At 43.1% G+C, this 16,322-nt stretch overlaps 1 protein-coding gene across 2 annotated transcripts; it reads left to right on the forward strand.

Moving 5' to 3' along the window:
- The first annotated feature begins 192 nt into the window (after positions 1 to 192).
- HERPUD1 (homocysteine inducible ER protein with ubiquitin like domain 1) lies at positions 193 to 11,201 on the forward strand. Of its 2 annotated transcripts, XM_073226963.1 has the most exons (8): positions 203 to 466; positions 3,872 to 3,949; positions 4,037 to 4,111; positions 4,996 to 5,126; positions 7,131 to 7,253; positions 7,805 to 8,155; positions 9,519 to 9,621; positions 10,437 to 11,201. In XM_073226963.1, exons 1-8 carry the CDS (start codon positions 314 to 316, stop codon positions 10,599 to 10,601), a joined length of 1,179 nt encoding a protein of 392 aa, XP_073083064.1. In that variant the 5' UTR covers positions 203 to 313; the 3' UTR covers positions 10,602 to 11,201. The 2 variants fall into 2 exon arrangements, with proteins under 2 accessions (XP_073083065.1, XP_073083064.1); XM_073226964.1 differs by lacking the exon at positions 10,437 to 11,201 and having other exon boundaries at positions 193 to 466; positions 7,805 to 7,998; positions 9,519 to 9,616.
- The last annotated feature ends 5,121 nt before the right edge of the window (positions 11,202 to 16,322 follow it).

Below are 16,322 nucleotides of genomic sequence, written 5' to 3' on the forward strand. Positions count from 1 at the left end.
GCCGTAGCCGCGACTCCCAGTGACGCTAAGGCGGCGGGTTGCATCAGCCCGCACCCATGTGCTCGGACCGCCCCACCGCCCACGGATCCGGCCTCCGATTGGGCCACGTTGGGGCAGTGGCCTCCGCTTCAGCCAATGGGCGGCAGCCACAGAGCGTTCTGTCTGCAGAGCCCTGGCGCAGGGTGCCTATAAAAGGTGCCCGAGGAGCGGGGCTCGCGCCCCAGTGACGGAAATCGTTGTCGAGGTCGTTGTGGGCGACTGACGCCGCCTGACTGGCATCTTGAAGCGCAGCCGAGCCCACCGCGTAGCAGACATGGAGGTCGAGCCTGAGTCCGAGCCGGAGCCCGTCACGCTGCTGGTGAAGAGCCCTAACCAGCGCCACCGCGACTTGGAGTTGAGCGGCGACCGCAGCTGGAGCGTGGGCCACCTCAAGGCCCATCTGAGCCGCGTCTACCCCGAGCGCCCGGTGAGAAGGGCCCCTGACTTCCGCTGCCAGCGTCCCCCTAAAGATGCCGCGTCCTCCTCCCTTTTCCCGATAGCCTCTCCCTTCGCCGGCCTTCCCGCGACGGCTCGGACTCACTAAGTCACCTCCCCCAGGCCTGTGGTCACTGACCTTCCCTTCCCTACCGCGGCGCCCCCTCGTCTTGCCCAGTGGCTGTCACCTCGTCCTAGGCCGCCCTCACCCCGCTTTCCTGACGGGCTGCCTGCTCCGTCACCTCGCTTCCCGTGTTCCCGAATCCCCACGGCTGTTTCCCTCCTGCCCCACTTCCCCAGACCCCTTCCTTGTTCCTCAGATCTGGCTTCTAGCCTTAGCCAAGCCGCTGAAGCAACAGTTTGACCTTGGGTGAGTCATTTCACCCCTTAAGCCTCAGCTTTCCCCGAACGACAGGGTGACTAGGTGTTCCGCATTAGGATCACACCCATTGGATAGAAGTGAAAAACTTCAAGTGCGCGAAATGAATTTTCTGAGTGTAGCCTGTCAATGTGGAGAGGAGAGGGCAGGTGCCACCGTGGGGCCAGAGGCTAGAGGAACGCGGCGGGAGTCCAAGCAGTGTGTTCTTAAGGCCCCACACCCAGGAGCGAGACGTGGCTCTTCCCCTCCCAGTCCACCTTCCGCCATGGGCTCCTCCCTGCCGCGCTGGACTCCACAGCATTAACTTGGTCCCAGGGAGGAGCCCGGTGCACTTTATGATAAAATGTGATTTAGAGGGGAAGTAGGTTGGAAGGAGTCTCCTTGAGTCTGGGTTTGAAGACTTAGGCCCATCAGTTATGTCGACTTCCTTGCTTTGTTTTGGTTGACACATCTGTCAACATCACCCTGGCACCGCCCTCCCTCCACACGACGTGACGGAGGCTGTGCGCCGGACCTTCCTGTATTGACTTTCTACCCAGATATTCTGCGTGAACAGTGTTATACTGAACAACCAGTGTAATCCTCCATCAGGCAGAAGGCATCAGGGCAGGAAACGATGGTGATACTGCTCCTTCTCTGAAGAGTTGCAGTGTATGTAGCTTTGTGGGTCACGTCGTTATTCTGGATTGTTTAAAATGGGCAAGAAGTGAGGTTTTTTTCCTGAATTATTCTTTTGTAATTTGCTTATTTAATAGGCTTCCATTTCCTTACCATCCACCTTGGGACTATTTGCCATTTCATCATAGTTGCTTACGAAGAACTAGGCGGTTGTGTTGTTGTGAGAATGGCTATTAATTAGGTAACACACATTGGCGAAGCAGGTGTGGTGTCCAGTTGCATCATTTCGTAAAAGGTGGTGTTTTGGAGAAGAGATTTCCTTAGGGTTTCCCTGGGTGAGGAACATTGCTCCTGTTTGGGACTGAAACCCAAAGCTGTTACATAAAAGGTCTCCCAGGTGTGTAAATTTGTGTTTAAAAACTATCGCTGGAGAGCATGCGTCATGTTTTCTAATGTGAGAAGCCTTACTTTATAAAAGTTTGTATGCTTAGCATATTTACTTTTTTCCAAATAAGCCTTCTGGGTAAACACACAGTGTCAATTCAGGCCTTTAAAAGGAAAAATCAAATCACAGCTCCTTTCCAAACCTTTTCTAGTGTACAACTCTCTAATATAATGCAGGACCCACCTCTACAATAGTATTTTACAAATTGGGTGTGTAGCATTTATCTGTAAGGTCAATCAGTGAGAACAATGGTGAACACAGAATCCAATATAGTTCTGTAATTTTAGTTGCATGACGTCAAAAAATATCCTGATTTATGCAAATAAATAGATGTGGTTACTGTTTTGATTGTTTTAAACAGCTTGCTTTTATAATCTCAGGCTACTTGGCAGGAGCAACTTCATTCCAAATTTTGCATAATCAGTTTTTCTGGCATTTGTTGGTGATCTCCAGCATACTGACTATAGTAGGTATCATTTGAAGACATATTTTGAAGTGTAGCTTTTAAAGGAATTAAAAATAGATTTTAAAAGTGAGATTTGCATAAAAGTGTGTAGAGTCTCTGTGGTTTTAAAATCACTGGTATGGAGAAGAGGAGTTGAAATCTTGACTCTTTAACAGCAGGTGACCCTGGACAAGTCCCTTTCAAGCTTCCCTCCGCTTACACTAGGGGTACGAAGTCTTACAGGGTTGTTGTGTGAGATCTTACACGCCTTTTCCTCTATAACTACATTTGTATGTTGGGAAAAGTCTCTTTTGAGAGCTTAAATTGTAGAATTGTTTCAGGTTACTGTGGGACAGTGCTAGGTGGGTTTGGTGAAGGCTGATCTTTGAAGTACTGAGTATTCTCTGAGACCAAAGCAGGTTTTGAAGTTAGTTGCTGGAGGAGCCCCAAACAAAATGTGTGTTTTTAATGGCAGAAAGGAATTTCCTTGGGTGTTAAGAAATCAAATAGGTTGCCATGGGTTTTGTGGCCTAGAGGTATTTGCCATCCATAATTTTTTGCATGTTAGAGATCAGTTAAGCATATTCTTTTTTTTATTGAGGTATCATTGATAGACAATCTTATAAAGGTTTCACATGAGCAACATTGTAGTTTCTACATTCACCAATATTATCAAGTCCCCTCCCTCCCATCCCATTTCAGTCACCGTCCATCAGTACAGAAAGATGCTATAGAGTCACTACTTGTCTTCTCTGTGCTATAGTGCCTTCCCCTCTACATTATGTCTGCTAATCATAATGCCCCTTAATACTGTTCTCCCTCCCTCCCTTACCCCTCACCCTCCCCAACCCCTTCCCTTTGGTAACTGCCAGTCCCTTCTTGAAGTCTGTGACAGTCTGCTGCTATTTTGTTGCTTCAGTTTTGCTTTGTTGTTATACTCCACAAATGAGGGAGATCATTTGGTACTTGTGTTTCTCTGCCTGGCTTATTTCACTGAGCTAATACCCTCTAGCTCCATCCACGTTGTTGCAAATGGTAGGATTTGTTTTCTTCTTATGGCTGAATAATATTGCCTTGTGTTTATGTACCACATCTTCTTTATCCATTCATCTACTGATGGACACTTAGGTTGCTTCCGTATCTTGGCTATTGTAAATAGTGCTGAGATAAACATAGGGGTGCATATGTCTTTTCGAATGTGGGATCTTGTTTTCTTTGGGTAAATTCCTAGAAGTGTAATTACTGGGTCAAATGGTATCTATTTTTAGTTTTTCGAGGAACCTCCATATTGCTTTCCACAATGGTTGAACTAATTTACATTCTCACCAACAGTGTAGGAGGGTAAGCATTTTCTGAATAAAAGTTTATATATGGGACCTTTGAAAAGTGTTTTCCTATGATTCTAAAAAACACACATATTCAAATGCTCTGTATAAAGCAGTTTCTTCTGTGTTTAAGAATTTGTGGAAGCTAAGTACTGACCTATGCTACTCTTTCTTTCCATGATAAGCGTCCAGAGGACCAGAGGTTAATTTATTCTGGGAAGCTGTTGCTGGATCACCAGTCTCTCAGGGACTTGCTTCCAAAGGTAAATCACTTATATATTATCTTTTGAATGTTTTTAGAGCACTTACCGGGTTGAATTCAGGTCCTAAAGGTACCTTATTACTTTTAGGAGGAAAAACGGCATGTTTTGCATCTGGTATGCAATGTGAAGAGTCCTTCAAAAATGCCAGAAACCAACACAAAGGTATGTCTGCTTTTTCACAATTATAAAAATCTGTGTCATTCAGACTCTCACCATAGAATTAAAAGAAATAGGATAAAACCCTTAAGAGATTTTATAACCTTTTTGTCAAGTAAAATTTTGATTTTTCCCCAATGAGAATCAGGAATTAGAATCAGGTTTTCAATTTGTATCGTTATTGATACAAGCAAGAGTTTAGTAGTAGACTATCCATTAGCATTGTAGTGGAAAAGTAGGGTTTTACATTATACTATCTTCTGGGATGTGGTATGACTTACAGTATCCAGGTCACTGAACTAGCAAGGTGCTCTCGAATGGGTTTTTATTAAACTTAGCACATAATAAGTTTCTCCTAAGGAACCCTTAATTTTTATAAAGAGTAAAAAGAATATATTTCCTTGGAAATTTTCATTGTGGTAATTTATTCAGTAGGATAGGAAAAGACCAGTCTTTATCAAGTGATCTCTAAAGACTGATTGTGTTTGATAGTCAAAATAGTTTATATTTCATTTCACATTGATTGGAATATGCAGTATTAATATACATTCCAATGTGGTGATGCACTCTAAATTTGCCTTACAATGGTATTTCCTGAAACATCTGAACATAGCATAGGAAATTCTTTCCTCTAGGTTGCTGGCTGCCTTGTATTTATAAATGCTGTTAGTCAAATTTAATTTCTCAATTTAGTAAATTTAACACCATAAGATCTAGAGAGCATTATCACAAGCTTTCACACCAATGATAACTTAATTGGAAGATTTTAATGAAACTGCAGCATAGTTCAGAGGTCAGGGTAGGGGTCATTAGCAAAATAATCTTTTTAGTTTGATTTCAGAAACTTGCTTCAGGCCCTTTGTTTTGACATTAATTTTACAATTATTTAGGTTGTGGAGTCCACAGAGCAGCCCACTGGTCTTAATCAGGGACAGTATCCGGGAGATTCCTCAAGTGATGGTGTGAGGCAAAGGGAGGTTCTTCGGAACCTTTCTCCCTCTGGGTGGGAGAATGTCTCGAGGTGAGTGTTATAATAAAGAACCAGGTTTATACAACATGACCAAGGAATAATGTGTTTAGGCTACATGGTCATAGAACTTTAAAATGTATAAAATTTCATTTCATAAGGGTTTCTCTTTAAAGATCTCTTATGTATTTAACTTTTCTTAATACACAGCCCTTTAGGAACACGTGATGTGGGGACACGTGTATAGAAGATTTAGGCTACATGGGTGTTGCATTGTGCTGACCTAGGGAATTAGTGCCACTGTGGAAAAACAGCTGTTGTGTGCATCCTGCAGCTGCCTTACCAAGTGACTCTGTGCTTTGTATAGCCTAACTATGGGTGACAAAAGGTGAAGAGACTGTTTAAGAAATGCACTGCCAAAGACTGTGCTGGTGGCATTTCTTTAGAGTGACCAGAGCTTTTCTTTAGAGTGAAATCCAGAAGTGACTAAATACTATGGCATTTGGATTTTGTAGCTCTTGGAACACCTTATTATGAAAGTGGGGAAACAATCTGTTGACTGATAACCCTCCAATTCCCTTGCCCCTCTTTTCCCTAGTGGTTTTTAATATTTGATTGTTGGTGAAGTCAGGAATTTGAGGAATGAAGAGTTGTTTTTTTCATTAATGGAAATTTTAAATGTACACAAGAATAGAGAGAACTGTGTGATGACTCTCCACATAGCCGTAACTCAGGCCCAATAGTGATTAAAGTTTTGCCATATTTGTTTCATCTCTCCCCCCTTCCCTTTTTTTCTGAAGCATTTAAAAGTAATTCACAGATACCATGTCAACTCACCCCCACATACTTCAGTGTATAACTGTTCAGACCTTTTAGTTACCCTGCGTATCTGCAATGCTCTGTCCCCATCAGAGCTGATGAAAGCACTTTGTTATCCTCTCATTTCCTCACACAGTAACTTTCCAGCAATCAGTCATACCAAGACCTGCCTGTACTGGAATACTGTTTCAGAAAATTCTGGGTGTAGAATTCGGTTGAAAAACTCTAAGCATGTAAATTGGATAACTGGATTCATTATTGGATAGAAACACTTGAAACTGCTTCCCTTATTCTGGTTATATGACTTGAGAATTGACTATGTGAATTTTGCCACAATAAAAGTTGTTGGTTTCATTCAGTAAGTATTTATTGAACAGCCAGTGCATATAACCTTAAGAATTTGGACTGACCAGTAGAGAATACCACATAACCAACTCCTGATCTTCCTGCAATTCTGTTGGTTTCAGTTGTGTAAATTGCTGCAAAGGAGTTTGCTGTGTAAGGTGCACAAAGCCAAAGATGACACCCTTGTGCCTTACCCTCGGCTGTTTAAGAAGCATGTTTTTGGTGTCAGGCCTCAAATACAACCCTGCTACTTAATAACTCAATGACCTTGTGCAGATCCCTTGTCTTCCCTGAGCTGTACTTGGTCTCCCTTCTGTAAAATGCTGGGTAGACCTCCCTCCACATGAGGTTGTTGGGGATCCAGTGAGATGACAGCCCAGCAGTCTGTATGGGGCACAGTGGACACAAGCATGTATGGTGATGACATGTGCACACACAACCCCCTGTATAGCACAGATCTAGGTGTGGGAGGGCTGGTATTTCCTTCAGGAAAAGCTTTGGGAGAAATGTGGCTTCTGTAGAGCTACTCTCTGAAGGATGAATGGTGGGTCTAGAGCTGCAGTGAGACTCGGCAAATTAAAAACGGGGGTGGGGATCCACTTAGCCTAAAAGGCCCAGCTTTTTTATACATCATAGTGCTGACATCGTGAGAAACCCTGGTGCCAGGCAAGGGGGCTCTACATTCCCTTGGGTTCAAGCTACTGGGAAGGCCTTATCGGTCAGCACGTCTGTGTTCGTGCTACGTGGGTGCGTCACACAGCAGTGAGCTAGGTGGTGGTCAGAAAGAAGACCTTCTGTCTCTTTGATTTGAGTTCCTAACTGTCATTTAAACTTCATTTTCATTTATTTGTGCTAAACCAACTCAAAATGAGCATTTAAAAAAATCTTCCGTAGGCCTGATGCTGTTCAGCCAGCATTCCAAGGCCTGGGGCCTGGTTTCTCTGGCTACACGACCTATGGGTGGCTGCAGCTCTCCTGGTTCCAGCAGATCTACGCACGGCAGTACTACATGCAATAGTGAGTCCCTCCCTGCCATGAGTGGTGTGTCCAGGGCTCCCAGAATTTAGGGAACTCCCATCTTTGTTACTTAAAAAGTTAGGAGTATAGGGATGAGTATATTTTCATCAGTTTTGGCAGAGCCCTGCTCTGTCTGGTCCAGAGGGTAGAGTAGAGTGTAAGTGGTAACTACCACCTAATTTGTACTTGTGTGTGATGCATAGTTTGATGACTTTTTTTAGAATATGTTACTTCCTGGGAGGTGTGGTATCTTTAAAGTTTTGTGAAAATTCTAATTAGCTGCTGTACCATACTTTTATAGTGATCTTGATGTTTAATTCCAGAACTCCAGATGAAGTTTACCATGTGACTTTTCTTAGGAACAGAAAAGGCATTTACTTATAGATATGATTGTTAGTAAAGAAGTTTTTCACTAAGTTAAAGAAAAAGCAAGTTTTTATTTACCTATTTACAGTTCTCAACATTAGAAGACTCCTGTAAATAAAGTATGAGAACCATGGCCTTCATGGTGCTTTGCTCTCAACATTATGTCTCTGTCATTTCTATTTCAGTTTGGCAGCCACTGCTGCATCTGGGGCTTTTGTTCCCCCACCAAGTACACAAGAGATACCTGTGGTTTCTGCGCCTGCTCCAGCCCCTATTCACAACCAGTTTCCAGCTGAAAACCAGCCAGCCAATCAGAATGCTGCTCCTCAGGTGGTGGTTAATCCTGGGGCCAATCAAAATTTGCGGATGAATGCACAAGGTGGCCCTATTGTGGAAGAAGATGATGAAATAAATCGAGATTGGTTGGATTGGACCTATTCAGCAGCCACATTTTCCGTTTTTCTCAGTATCCTCTACTTCTACTCCTCCCTGAGCAGATTCCTCATGGTCATGGGGGCCACTGTCGTTATGTACCTGTAAGCACCTGATTTTGTTTCCCTTTTTCTCCTTTACTTACAAGTGATACTTCATGGTGATTCAAACCAGCTATAGATTCTGCTCTTTTTTGAGCAGTCTTAATCATTATTGAAGGAGGTGTATTTAAATAGTCTGTCACCTTGGTACTTTTGATGCAAGGAATTGACGATTTGGTTGTGCATTGCCAGAAACACATGAATTGTGTGTTGATACAAGAGCAGCATTCTCTTCTTTTCTTCCAGATAAGGTACCTGCCAGGCTCATGAACTACAGTAATACTGTAGGCCTGGAAAGGAAAATTATATTTGTTTTGAATAAGAACATACTGATATTTGTCAGGCAGAGATGCCTTCCCTGGTAAAGGTCAGGCACGGACTGTCAGTGTAGCTCTGACAGGCCAGGGAACCTTTACAGTCCTGACATTAGGCTTTATCCATGGCTTACATAAGTGATTCTCAACCAGGATGATTTTTTATGCCTCTATCCCCACCACTGAGACACCGGGCAATGTTGAGACATTTTTGGCTATTATAGCTAGGAGGGTGGTCCCAGGGGCATTTAGTGGGTAGAGGCCAGATGTGGCTCAATGCCCTACAGTACACAGTACGGTCCCCACCATAAATACCCAGCCCAGTGTGTCAGGAGAGCCAGAGCTGAGAAGCCCTGGCCTGGAGTCATGTAGCCTTACTTGTAGCTAAAACTGACAGAAGAAATATTTATAATGAAAATGGATTTTTATTTTAGTTTTGAAAAATATTTACATGAGGAGAAATACTTAGAATAATATAATAAATACTTGTATATCCAGAATTAATCATTGTTAATATGTATCATATTTGCTTTAAGACTTGGATTTAACTGGATTTTTTCCTAATAAAATTTTAGTCAATTTTTTAAGTTCTATAGTCTCTAGAAACATATTTAGAGAAACATATTTAAGTGATGAAATTTTGGCCTTACTATTATGTTATTACATATAATCACAGCTGTGTGTGTGTGTCAATATTTATTTACTACCCCCATTCAGGTTTTCAAGTGGAGGTTTAGTTCAGATGAGCATGCACTTACTGAGCACATACTATGTACCAGGTGCTGTTTATGCTGCTGGGCATGCACTGATGAATAAGACATAGTCCCCATAATGACCTGCAAGAACCTGACAGGCCAGTGAGAAAGTCTAGGAGATGGTGTGATAGAATATCCATGCAGACGGGCCTTGCCATGAACTTCTCATCAGGGCACTGCTCTGATTAGAGGTGGAGAGGGAGGAGACCTTCTCTAATATTAGGAGAACTTTCAAATTCTTGAGCAAATCTCACTGTGATGTTAGTTAAGATGGACTTTTATGTGCTTCCTTTGAAGGCATCACGTTGGGTGGTTTCCGTTTAGACAGAGGCCGGTTCAGAACTTCCAGAATGATGGTCTTCCTGAAGCTGTGAATCAGGACCCCAACAATAACTTACAGGTATGGAGCTTCTGGTGGGGCCAGCAAGCTTGATGTGAAATGCCAAATCATTCATATTAGGTATCCAGCCTCATGGTTTACTACTTTATTTAAAGTTAAATATTTCAAGAATTTTTTCAAATTTATTCTTAGAGCAATAGCTTTTCTAAAAACATTGAGTGTGACATAAATATTTTGTCATGTGGTAATTTGTATTTTGGCATACGTAAATAACATTTTTTTAAACTCACTATTTTGAGTGTTCAGTGGCCTGTAACAATGTGTTATACCATGGAAACAGCTAGTGAATAGTTAGTCTAATTAAGGAGCAGGACTTTCAGAAGCATGTCTCAGATTTCCTGGAAAATAACTCATAGAAAACAGAACTTTTATAAAGCAGTTTAATTTAAAGGCATAATCCTAAAAGATATTCTTTTGTGATATAAATTATCACCCTACTATCTGTTTATAGAACCTTGAGTTTCCATTTTTAGTTTCTTAACTCAGAGCACTGCCAAAATTAGAAGAATATCCATATTTAAATAAGCGGTTAACTTAATTAATAGCTTAATAATAGTTGAAGATCTAGGTACTTCATTTGTTCTGATACTCAGTGCCAGGAACATTCACAACTATGAGAACATCGCCAGCACAGTTGTGCCATGGAGGCCAGAGAAAGAACTCCATCCAGCCTAGGACATCATTCCCTGGGGGCCTGCCTGCCTGGCTGCTTTGAATATGGGGCAGGGGGGCCACAAATTTACTCTGCCATTTCCTAACATTATTTGGTATTTGTCAGGGTCCTAATTGTTTTCTCATTGTTTCATTAATTGTAGGAAGACCCCGATCCTGAAATTGAAGACCCCAACTACCTGCCTCCAGACAGGGACGTACTGGATCATGAGCAGACTAGCCCTTCATTTATGAGCACAGCCTGGCTCCTCTTCAAGACTTTCTTTGCCTCTCTTCTTCCAGAAGGCCCCCCGGCCATAGCAAACTGATGGGGTTTGCTCTCTGGCAGCTGAGGCTTTGATGGGCATGAACTGGGTCATCTGATTCCAGCTAGATTCCCCACCCGACCCAGACAAGGCAATAGCACAGGACTAGTGGAGAACCAACAAGGAGATGATATGCTTTTGTGCAAGCAAAAGCAGAACCAAGACATGAAGCCATGATACAGACTGATGAGCAAAAATTGCCCAAGGCTTCTCATGTCTTTATTCTGAAGAGCTTTAATATATGTAGTGTATATAGTTTAATAAGCATTGTTTAAGTAGACAGCATTAATGTCGCATGTTTGTGCCTGAGGAGCTTTTCCAGATGTGCGTGTCTGCATGTGTGTTTGTACATAGATGTCATAGGTGCAGAAATGGTTCTGCTGGTACAATTTGATTCCTGTTGGAATGTTTAAATTACACTAAGTGTACTACTTTATATAATCAATGAAATTGCTAGACATGTTTTAGCAGGACTTTTCTAGGAAAGACATGTATAATTGCTTTTTAAAATGCAGTGCTTTACTTTAAACCAAGTGGAACTTTGCGGAGGTGAAAACCTTCGCTGGGTTTTCTGTTCAATAAAGTTTTACATGAATGACTGTGGCAGAGACTTCTGTTATTTTAGCAGCTTACTCCATATCCATTGTCACTGGGTGGTCAGTAAGTTGCTGATTTTTTTTTTTTTGAGAGGGCATCTCTCATATTTATTGATCAAATGGTTGTTAACAACAATAAAATTCTGTGTAGGGGAGTCAATGCTCAATGCACAATCATTAATCCACCCTGAGCCTAATTTTTGTCAGTCTCCGATCTTCTGAAGCATAACGAACAAGTTCTTACATGGAGAACAAGTTCTTACATAGTGAATAAGTTCTTACATGGTGAACAATACAAGGGCAGTCATCACAGAAACTTTCAGTTTTGATCACGCATTATGAACTATAAACAGGTCAAATATGAATATTTGTTTGATTTTTATACTTGGTTTATATGTGGATCCCACATTTCTCCCTTTAAGGTTGCTGATTTTTAAGTAACCTGATTGTCTTCCTTTTATAGAGGCTCTATTAATGAAGAGTGATAAGCTGAGGCAGTAAAAGTTTCAATTTATTGAGAATATACTTGTTTTTTGCCCCTGTTTCTTGATTTAAACAGTATTTCCATATGTAAGCAGTGCCCGTCGAAGTTAAATTCCCCAAATTTAAAGTGAGTGACATTAAGTACTTTCCACCTGTTCAAGTAGTTTCACCTGTTCAAGTGTCATGCTTTTGTAAGCCGAGGTTTGTGATTTTAATCTGTTCTTTGCATATTAACTTTGAGACTAATCTTTAAAGCAAAGTTCTCTGTATTTGTCTCATGAATGTTACGGGTAGAGTCTAAAGGCCTTGACAGTGTTGAGGTGGGTAGAGAATGTCAGCTTCCTGCATCATGCTCGTAATCATTTAAATTAGTACTGGAAATGCCATTTACATCAAACATCCATCAAACAGTTCACAGCAAGATACTGAGTAGATACAAAGGTATTTTATGTACAATTGTGCTCTCAAAAGCCAACTGAGATAATTATGTAAGGAGTTAAGTGGCACAGGGCTTCAAATAACACCCTATGTCTAGATCAGAGGAACTATCAGAAGGCCGTGATTACCGACAAGTCAATGTATGATTGAAGGAAGAAATGACTTGAGATTGGAGGTTGTGGAGTTTTGAGAGATGAAGTGGGTCTGATTGATGGGAGGGGTCTGAGGAGGCGGAGAGAAGGGTCACAGGAAGCGACAGCACAAACCTGAGACTCGCCCCCTCCTGCCATGAAACTGGGTTCTTGGCATGTTTGGTATTAAGCGTGGGTAATTTATGAAAGTGATCAGACCAAGGGCTTTTTAAAGTCCTGGGTGGAAAAGCCTATTCTTTTTCAGAGAAGGGGGCATCACCATTTGGCAAGGGGCTCAAAGCCCCAGGCAGCTGCTGGTACCCATCTCCTGTTTTTAAAGAAGTGGGGCTGTTCTCCCTGTGATGCTTGTGATGATTAAACTCCAGATTCCAGGGCCCAATAAATAGTTCTGGGAAGGTGCTCCTGAGGATGGCTGACAAGGGTCACCTTGCAGATGGGCCCAAACCCCACCAGGACAGAGTAGGGAACCTTCAGACAACAGGTAAAACTTTAGATGGCTGACAGGTGGGAGATGTGGCAGAAATGTCAATGCTTCTGCAACAATTACTAACTAATATCATACTACAGACCCCTATTAATATTTAGAAAATTGTTTCAATCTCCTTATTGAGTAGCAATTGAACAGCTAAAAACAACTTCCAAATTTCAGCTCAGTCCATAGCAGCTTTTTATGTTTGTGTTTTCCAAGGTGTGTTTTCTTGAATCCAATCCCCCAAAATTACTCATGGTCAGGTAAATTTGGAAACCTCAGGTTGATCCAAGCTGGTAGGTTTCTTCACGGCGGGACTCCTGGGGCCTTAAATGTGCTGGCAGGCTGGGCTAAAGGAGGACAGATGGTCTGCAGCCCCCCAGCCCTCAGCCCAACCCATGACTGCCAGGTCTGGACGCTGTGCTGCATTTGGGAAAATGCAGTTAATTGATTATTAGTCAGCACCTCATTGGCATGCTAAGTAGCAAACAGAAACTTGGTTAGACATGACATTTTACATAATAAGCAGTGGAGATAAATATTCTTTATGTGACTAGGAAGGAGATGAGAAGCCATACCTGCCTGCAGTGACTGACGGGAAAGGTTCCAGGCCACCTTCGCCATTGAAGCAGTCCTTTGACCCATTTCTGAGGAAGTTCGCTCTTTGAAGAAACTGTAATGGCCTCCCCTGACATAGTTACCTTGAAAAATACTGATTCTTCTCAGGACCTACTCCTTTCAGCCCCACTTTGCTTCTAGACCCATAATTAGATTCAGACCTCAGCAGGCCTCAGAGTAAGCAGCTCTTGGCTACACACCAAAGAACTGTCTGACTTTTCCAGTTTATACAGACACATCCGGGGGTGTGGATGGGAATGGACATAATGTCTGTGGAAAAAATTATGGAAGGAACATAAAGACGTATCAGGCTGAAGTTATTATATGGGCCCAGTAAGTGATTCTTCAATTACTGTTTCACCATGAAGAGTTAGAAGGGTCTCTAAGAGTTTGGTTGACTAGTCGGCTGAAACAGGCTAAAAGATCACAAAATGAAGTTGGTATGCCAGAACTGCCTTGGTATACTGAAGAGGAAGACACGCAAAGGCTTTAGGAAACTGGAATGCTTGGGTAGATTTATTGTGTAAAACTGACCTACTTACCCCATTTGAGAGGCTCCAGAGGACATGCCTTTCATCATGACTGTGAGAAATAAGCCTGTGAGGGATTGCCTGCGTCCTTGAAGAGCTTGAAGGTCAGAAGTTACAGTGGGAGGTGGTGCCACTGAACGAGTGTCCCTAAATACAATGGGGATAACTGGACCTCGGGGTGGCAGGGACCATGTGGCAGAACCTAATCCCAAAGACAGGGTGGCTATAGTTACAAAAATGGATGACAGAGTCAAAACAAAAGTCAGAATAGTTGGATTTGCAGAGACCTGTGGCATTGGCTAGCTGATCATGGTGTCCCTTGGATAGAAAGGGGAAGTCTGCTAAATTCTTACTTGATCTGTATGAGCAAAATCTAGGTCAAGTGAAGAGAAGTCTCACCCGAATCACCAAAACAGAATAATATCTCCTCAATCAATTGCCAGGCTTGAGCCAGTTTCCAGACCCAGAACCCCTTGATTGAAGGGGGGCCTGGTCCTCTTGAGGAAGGACCCTGCAACACATACTATAAATATTTCTCCCAGCCTTCCCCCAAAGGAACCTATAGCTTTTCATTGGGGTGACTGCCCTGGGGAAAAGGTAACAATCAGTCTTTTGGGGCTTATTGTACACTTGCTCTAATAAACTAACACTAATTCTAGGAGACCCAAAACATGACTGTGGTCCACTGGTCAGAGTAGAAACTTATGTAGGTCAGATGTTCAATGGAATTTCAACTCAGGTCTTTCCCAGTGGGTCCCCCAACTCATCCTGTGGCTGTTTCCCAGTTCCAGAATCCATAATTGGGATAGACATGCTCAGCAGCTGGCGGAATCCCCACATTGGTCCCTGATCTGTGGAGTGAGGGCTCTTTTGGTGGGAAAGCCAAACGGAAGCCACTGAACCACCTCCACCTAGGAAAATAGTAAAATCAAAAGCCCTATAACATTCCAGGAGGGATTGCAGAGATTAGTGCCACCATCAAGAACCTGAATGATACAGGGGTGGTGATTTGCATATCTCCATTCAGTTTTCCTACTTGGCCTGTGCTTCTGCACAGATGGATCTTGGAATCTTGGAATTTAACAAGGTGGTGACTCCACTTGCAGCTGCTGTCCTAGACATAGTGTTACTGCCAAATTACTACATCCCCTGGTTCCTGGTATGCAGCTATTGATCTGGCAAGTGGCTTTTTCATAATATTTGTTAGTTTGGACCAATGGGGGAAATTTGCTTTCAGCAAGGCCAGCAATATACTTTACTGTTCTACTTGTGGGTATATCAACTCTCAGCCCTAGACCATTACCTTTCCTTTCCACAGTAACTGGATGATATTATTCTGCTTCAATCTAGCAAGGAAGAAGTGGTCACTACTGTAGAATTATTGGGAAGACATTGGCATGTCAGAAGGTGGGAAATAAGTCCAAAAGAAAGTCAGGGGTCTTCCACTTCAGAGAAATTTCTAGAGGTCCATGGTTTGGGGCATGCCAAGAGATCTCTTTTTTAAAGTGAAGGATAAGTTATTGCTTCTGACACCTCCTACCACCAAAAACAGAGGCACCACATCTAGTTGGCCTTTCTGGATTTTGGAGGAAATATATTTCTCATTTGAGTGTGTTACTCTGGCCCATTTACTAAATGGCTGAAAAGCTACCAGTGTTGAGATGGGCCCAGAACCAGAGCAGGCTCTGCATCAGGTTCCGCCGCTGCTCAAGCTGCTCTGCCTCTTGGGCCTGTGATCCAGCAGACCCAGTGGGGCTCGAAGCGGCCGTGGCAAAGATGCTGTCTGGAGCCTTTGGAGGCCCCTACAGGTGAATTGAAGCACAGGCACTTAGGATTTTAGAGGAAAGGACTGCCTTCCTCTACAGATAACCATTTTCCTTTTGAGAAACAGCTTTTGGCTTACTCCCGGGCCTTCGTAGAGACTGGAGACCCAGTGCTCAAACCTGTACACCAAGTTCCCAAGCAACCAGAGCCCATGATGAACTGGGCTCAGGCAGACCCTGGAGGCACAGCTAAGTTACACGAAGAAGCAGCCTAACCTCCCCTCGTTCCCACCCTGACTACATCATCCTCTCTTTCCAGCTTGTACCTCTGGCCTCAGGCAGAGGTCCCTCTGATCAGCAACAGAGGAAGAGGAAACTTAGGCCTGGTTTCTAGATGGATTTGCATGGTACACAGGCACCACCTGAAGGAGGGAGAGTGGCAGCAGGCGGCCTGGCTCTGGAACGTCCCTGCAGGACGGAGGTGAAGGAGATCCTCCCTGGGGGCAGAACTGCAGGAAAGAGAAGCAGCCGGATGGGCAATGCGATCCTGATTCATAGGCTGTGGCCAACAGTTTGGCTGGATGGCCAGGGACTTGGAAGGAACATGACTGGGAAATTGGTGACAAAGAAATTAAGGGAAGGGTATGTGGATAGGATGCAAAGCAAAGAACATGA

Source organism: Manis javanica, chromosome 17 (genome assembly GCF_040802235.1).
Source record: "Manis javanica isolate MJ-LG chromosome 17, MJ_LKY, whole genome shotgun sequence".
In the NCBI taxonomy this organism is placed as follows: domain Eukaryota; kingdom Metazoa; phylum Chordata; class Mammalia; order Pholidota; family Manidae; genus Manis; species Manis javanica.

Bases quoted from the DNA above. Each gene is read 5' to 3' on its own strand.
- HERPUD1 (XM_073226963.1), top strand. From the start codon at position 314: ATGGAGGTCGAGCCTGAGTCCGAGCCGGAGCCCGTCACGCTGCTGGTG. The intron at 4,112-4,995 runs GTATGTCTGCTT...ACAATTATTTAG, and splicing joins TGCCAGAAACCAACACAAAG to GTTGTGGAGTCCACAGAGCA. The intron at 8,156-9,518 runs GTAAGCACCTGA...CTTCCTTTGAAG, and splicing joins GCCACTGTCGTTATGTACCT to GCATCACGTTGGGTGGTTTC.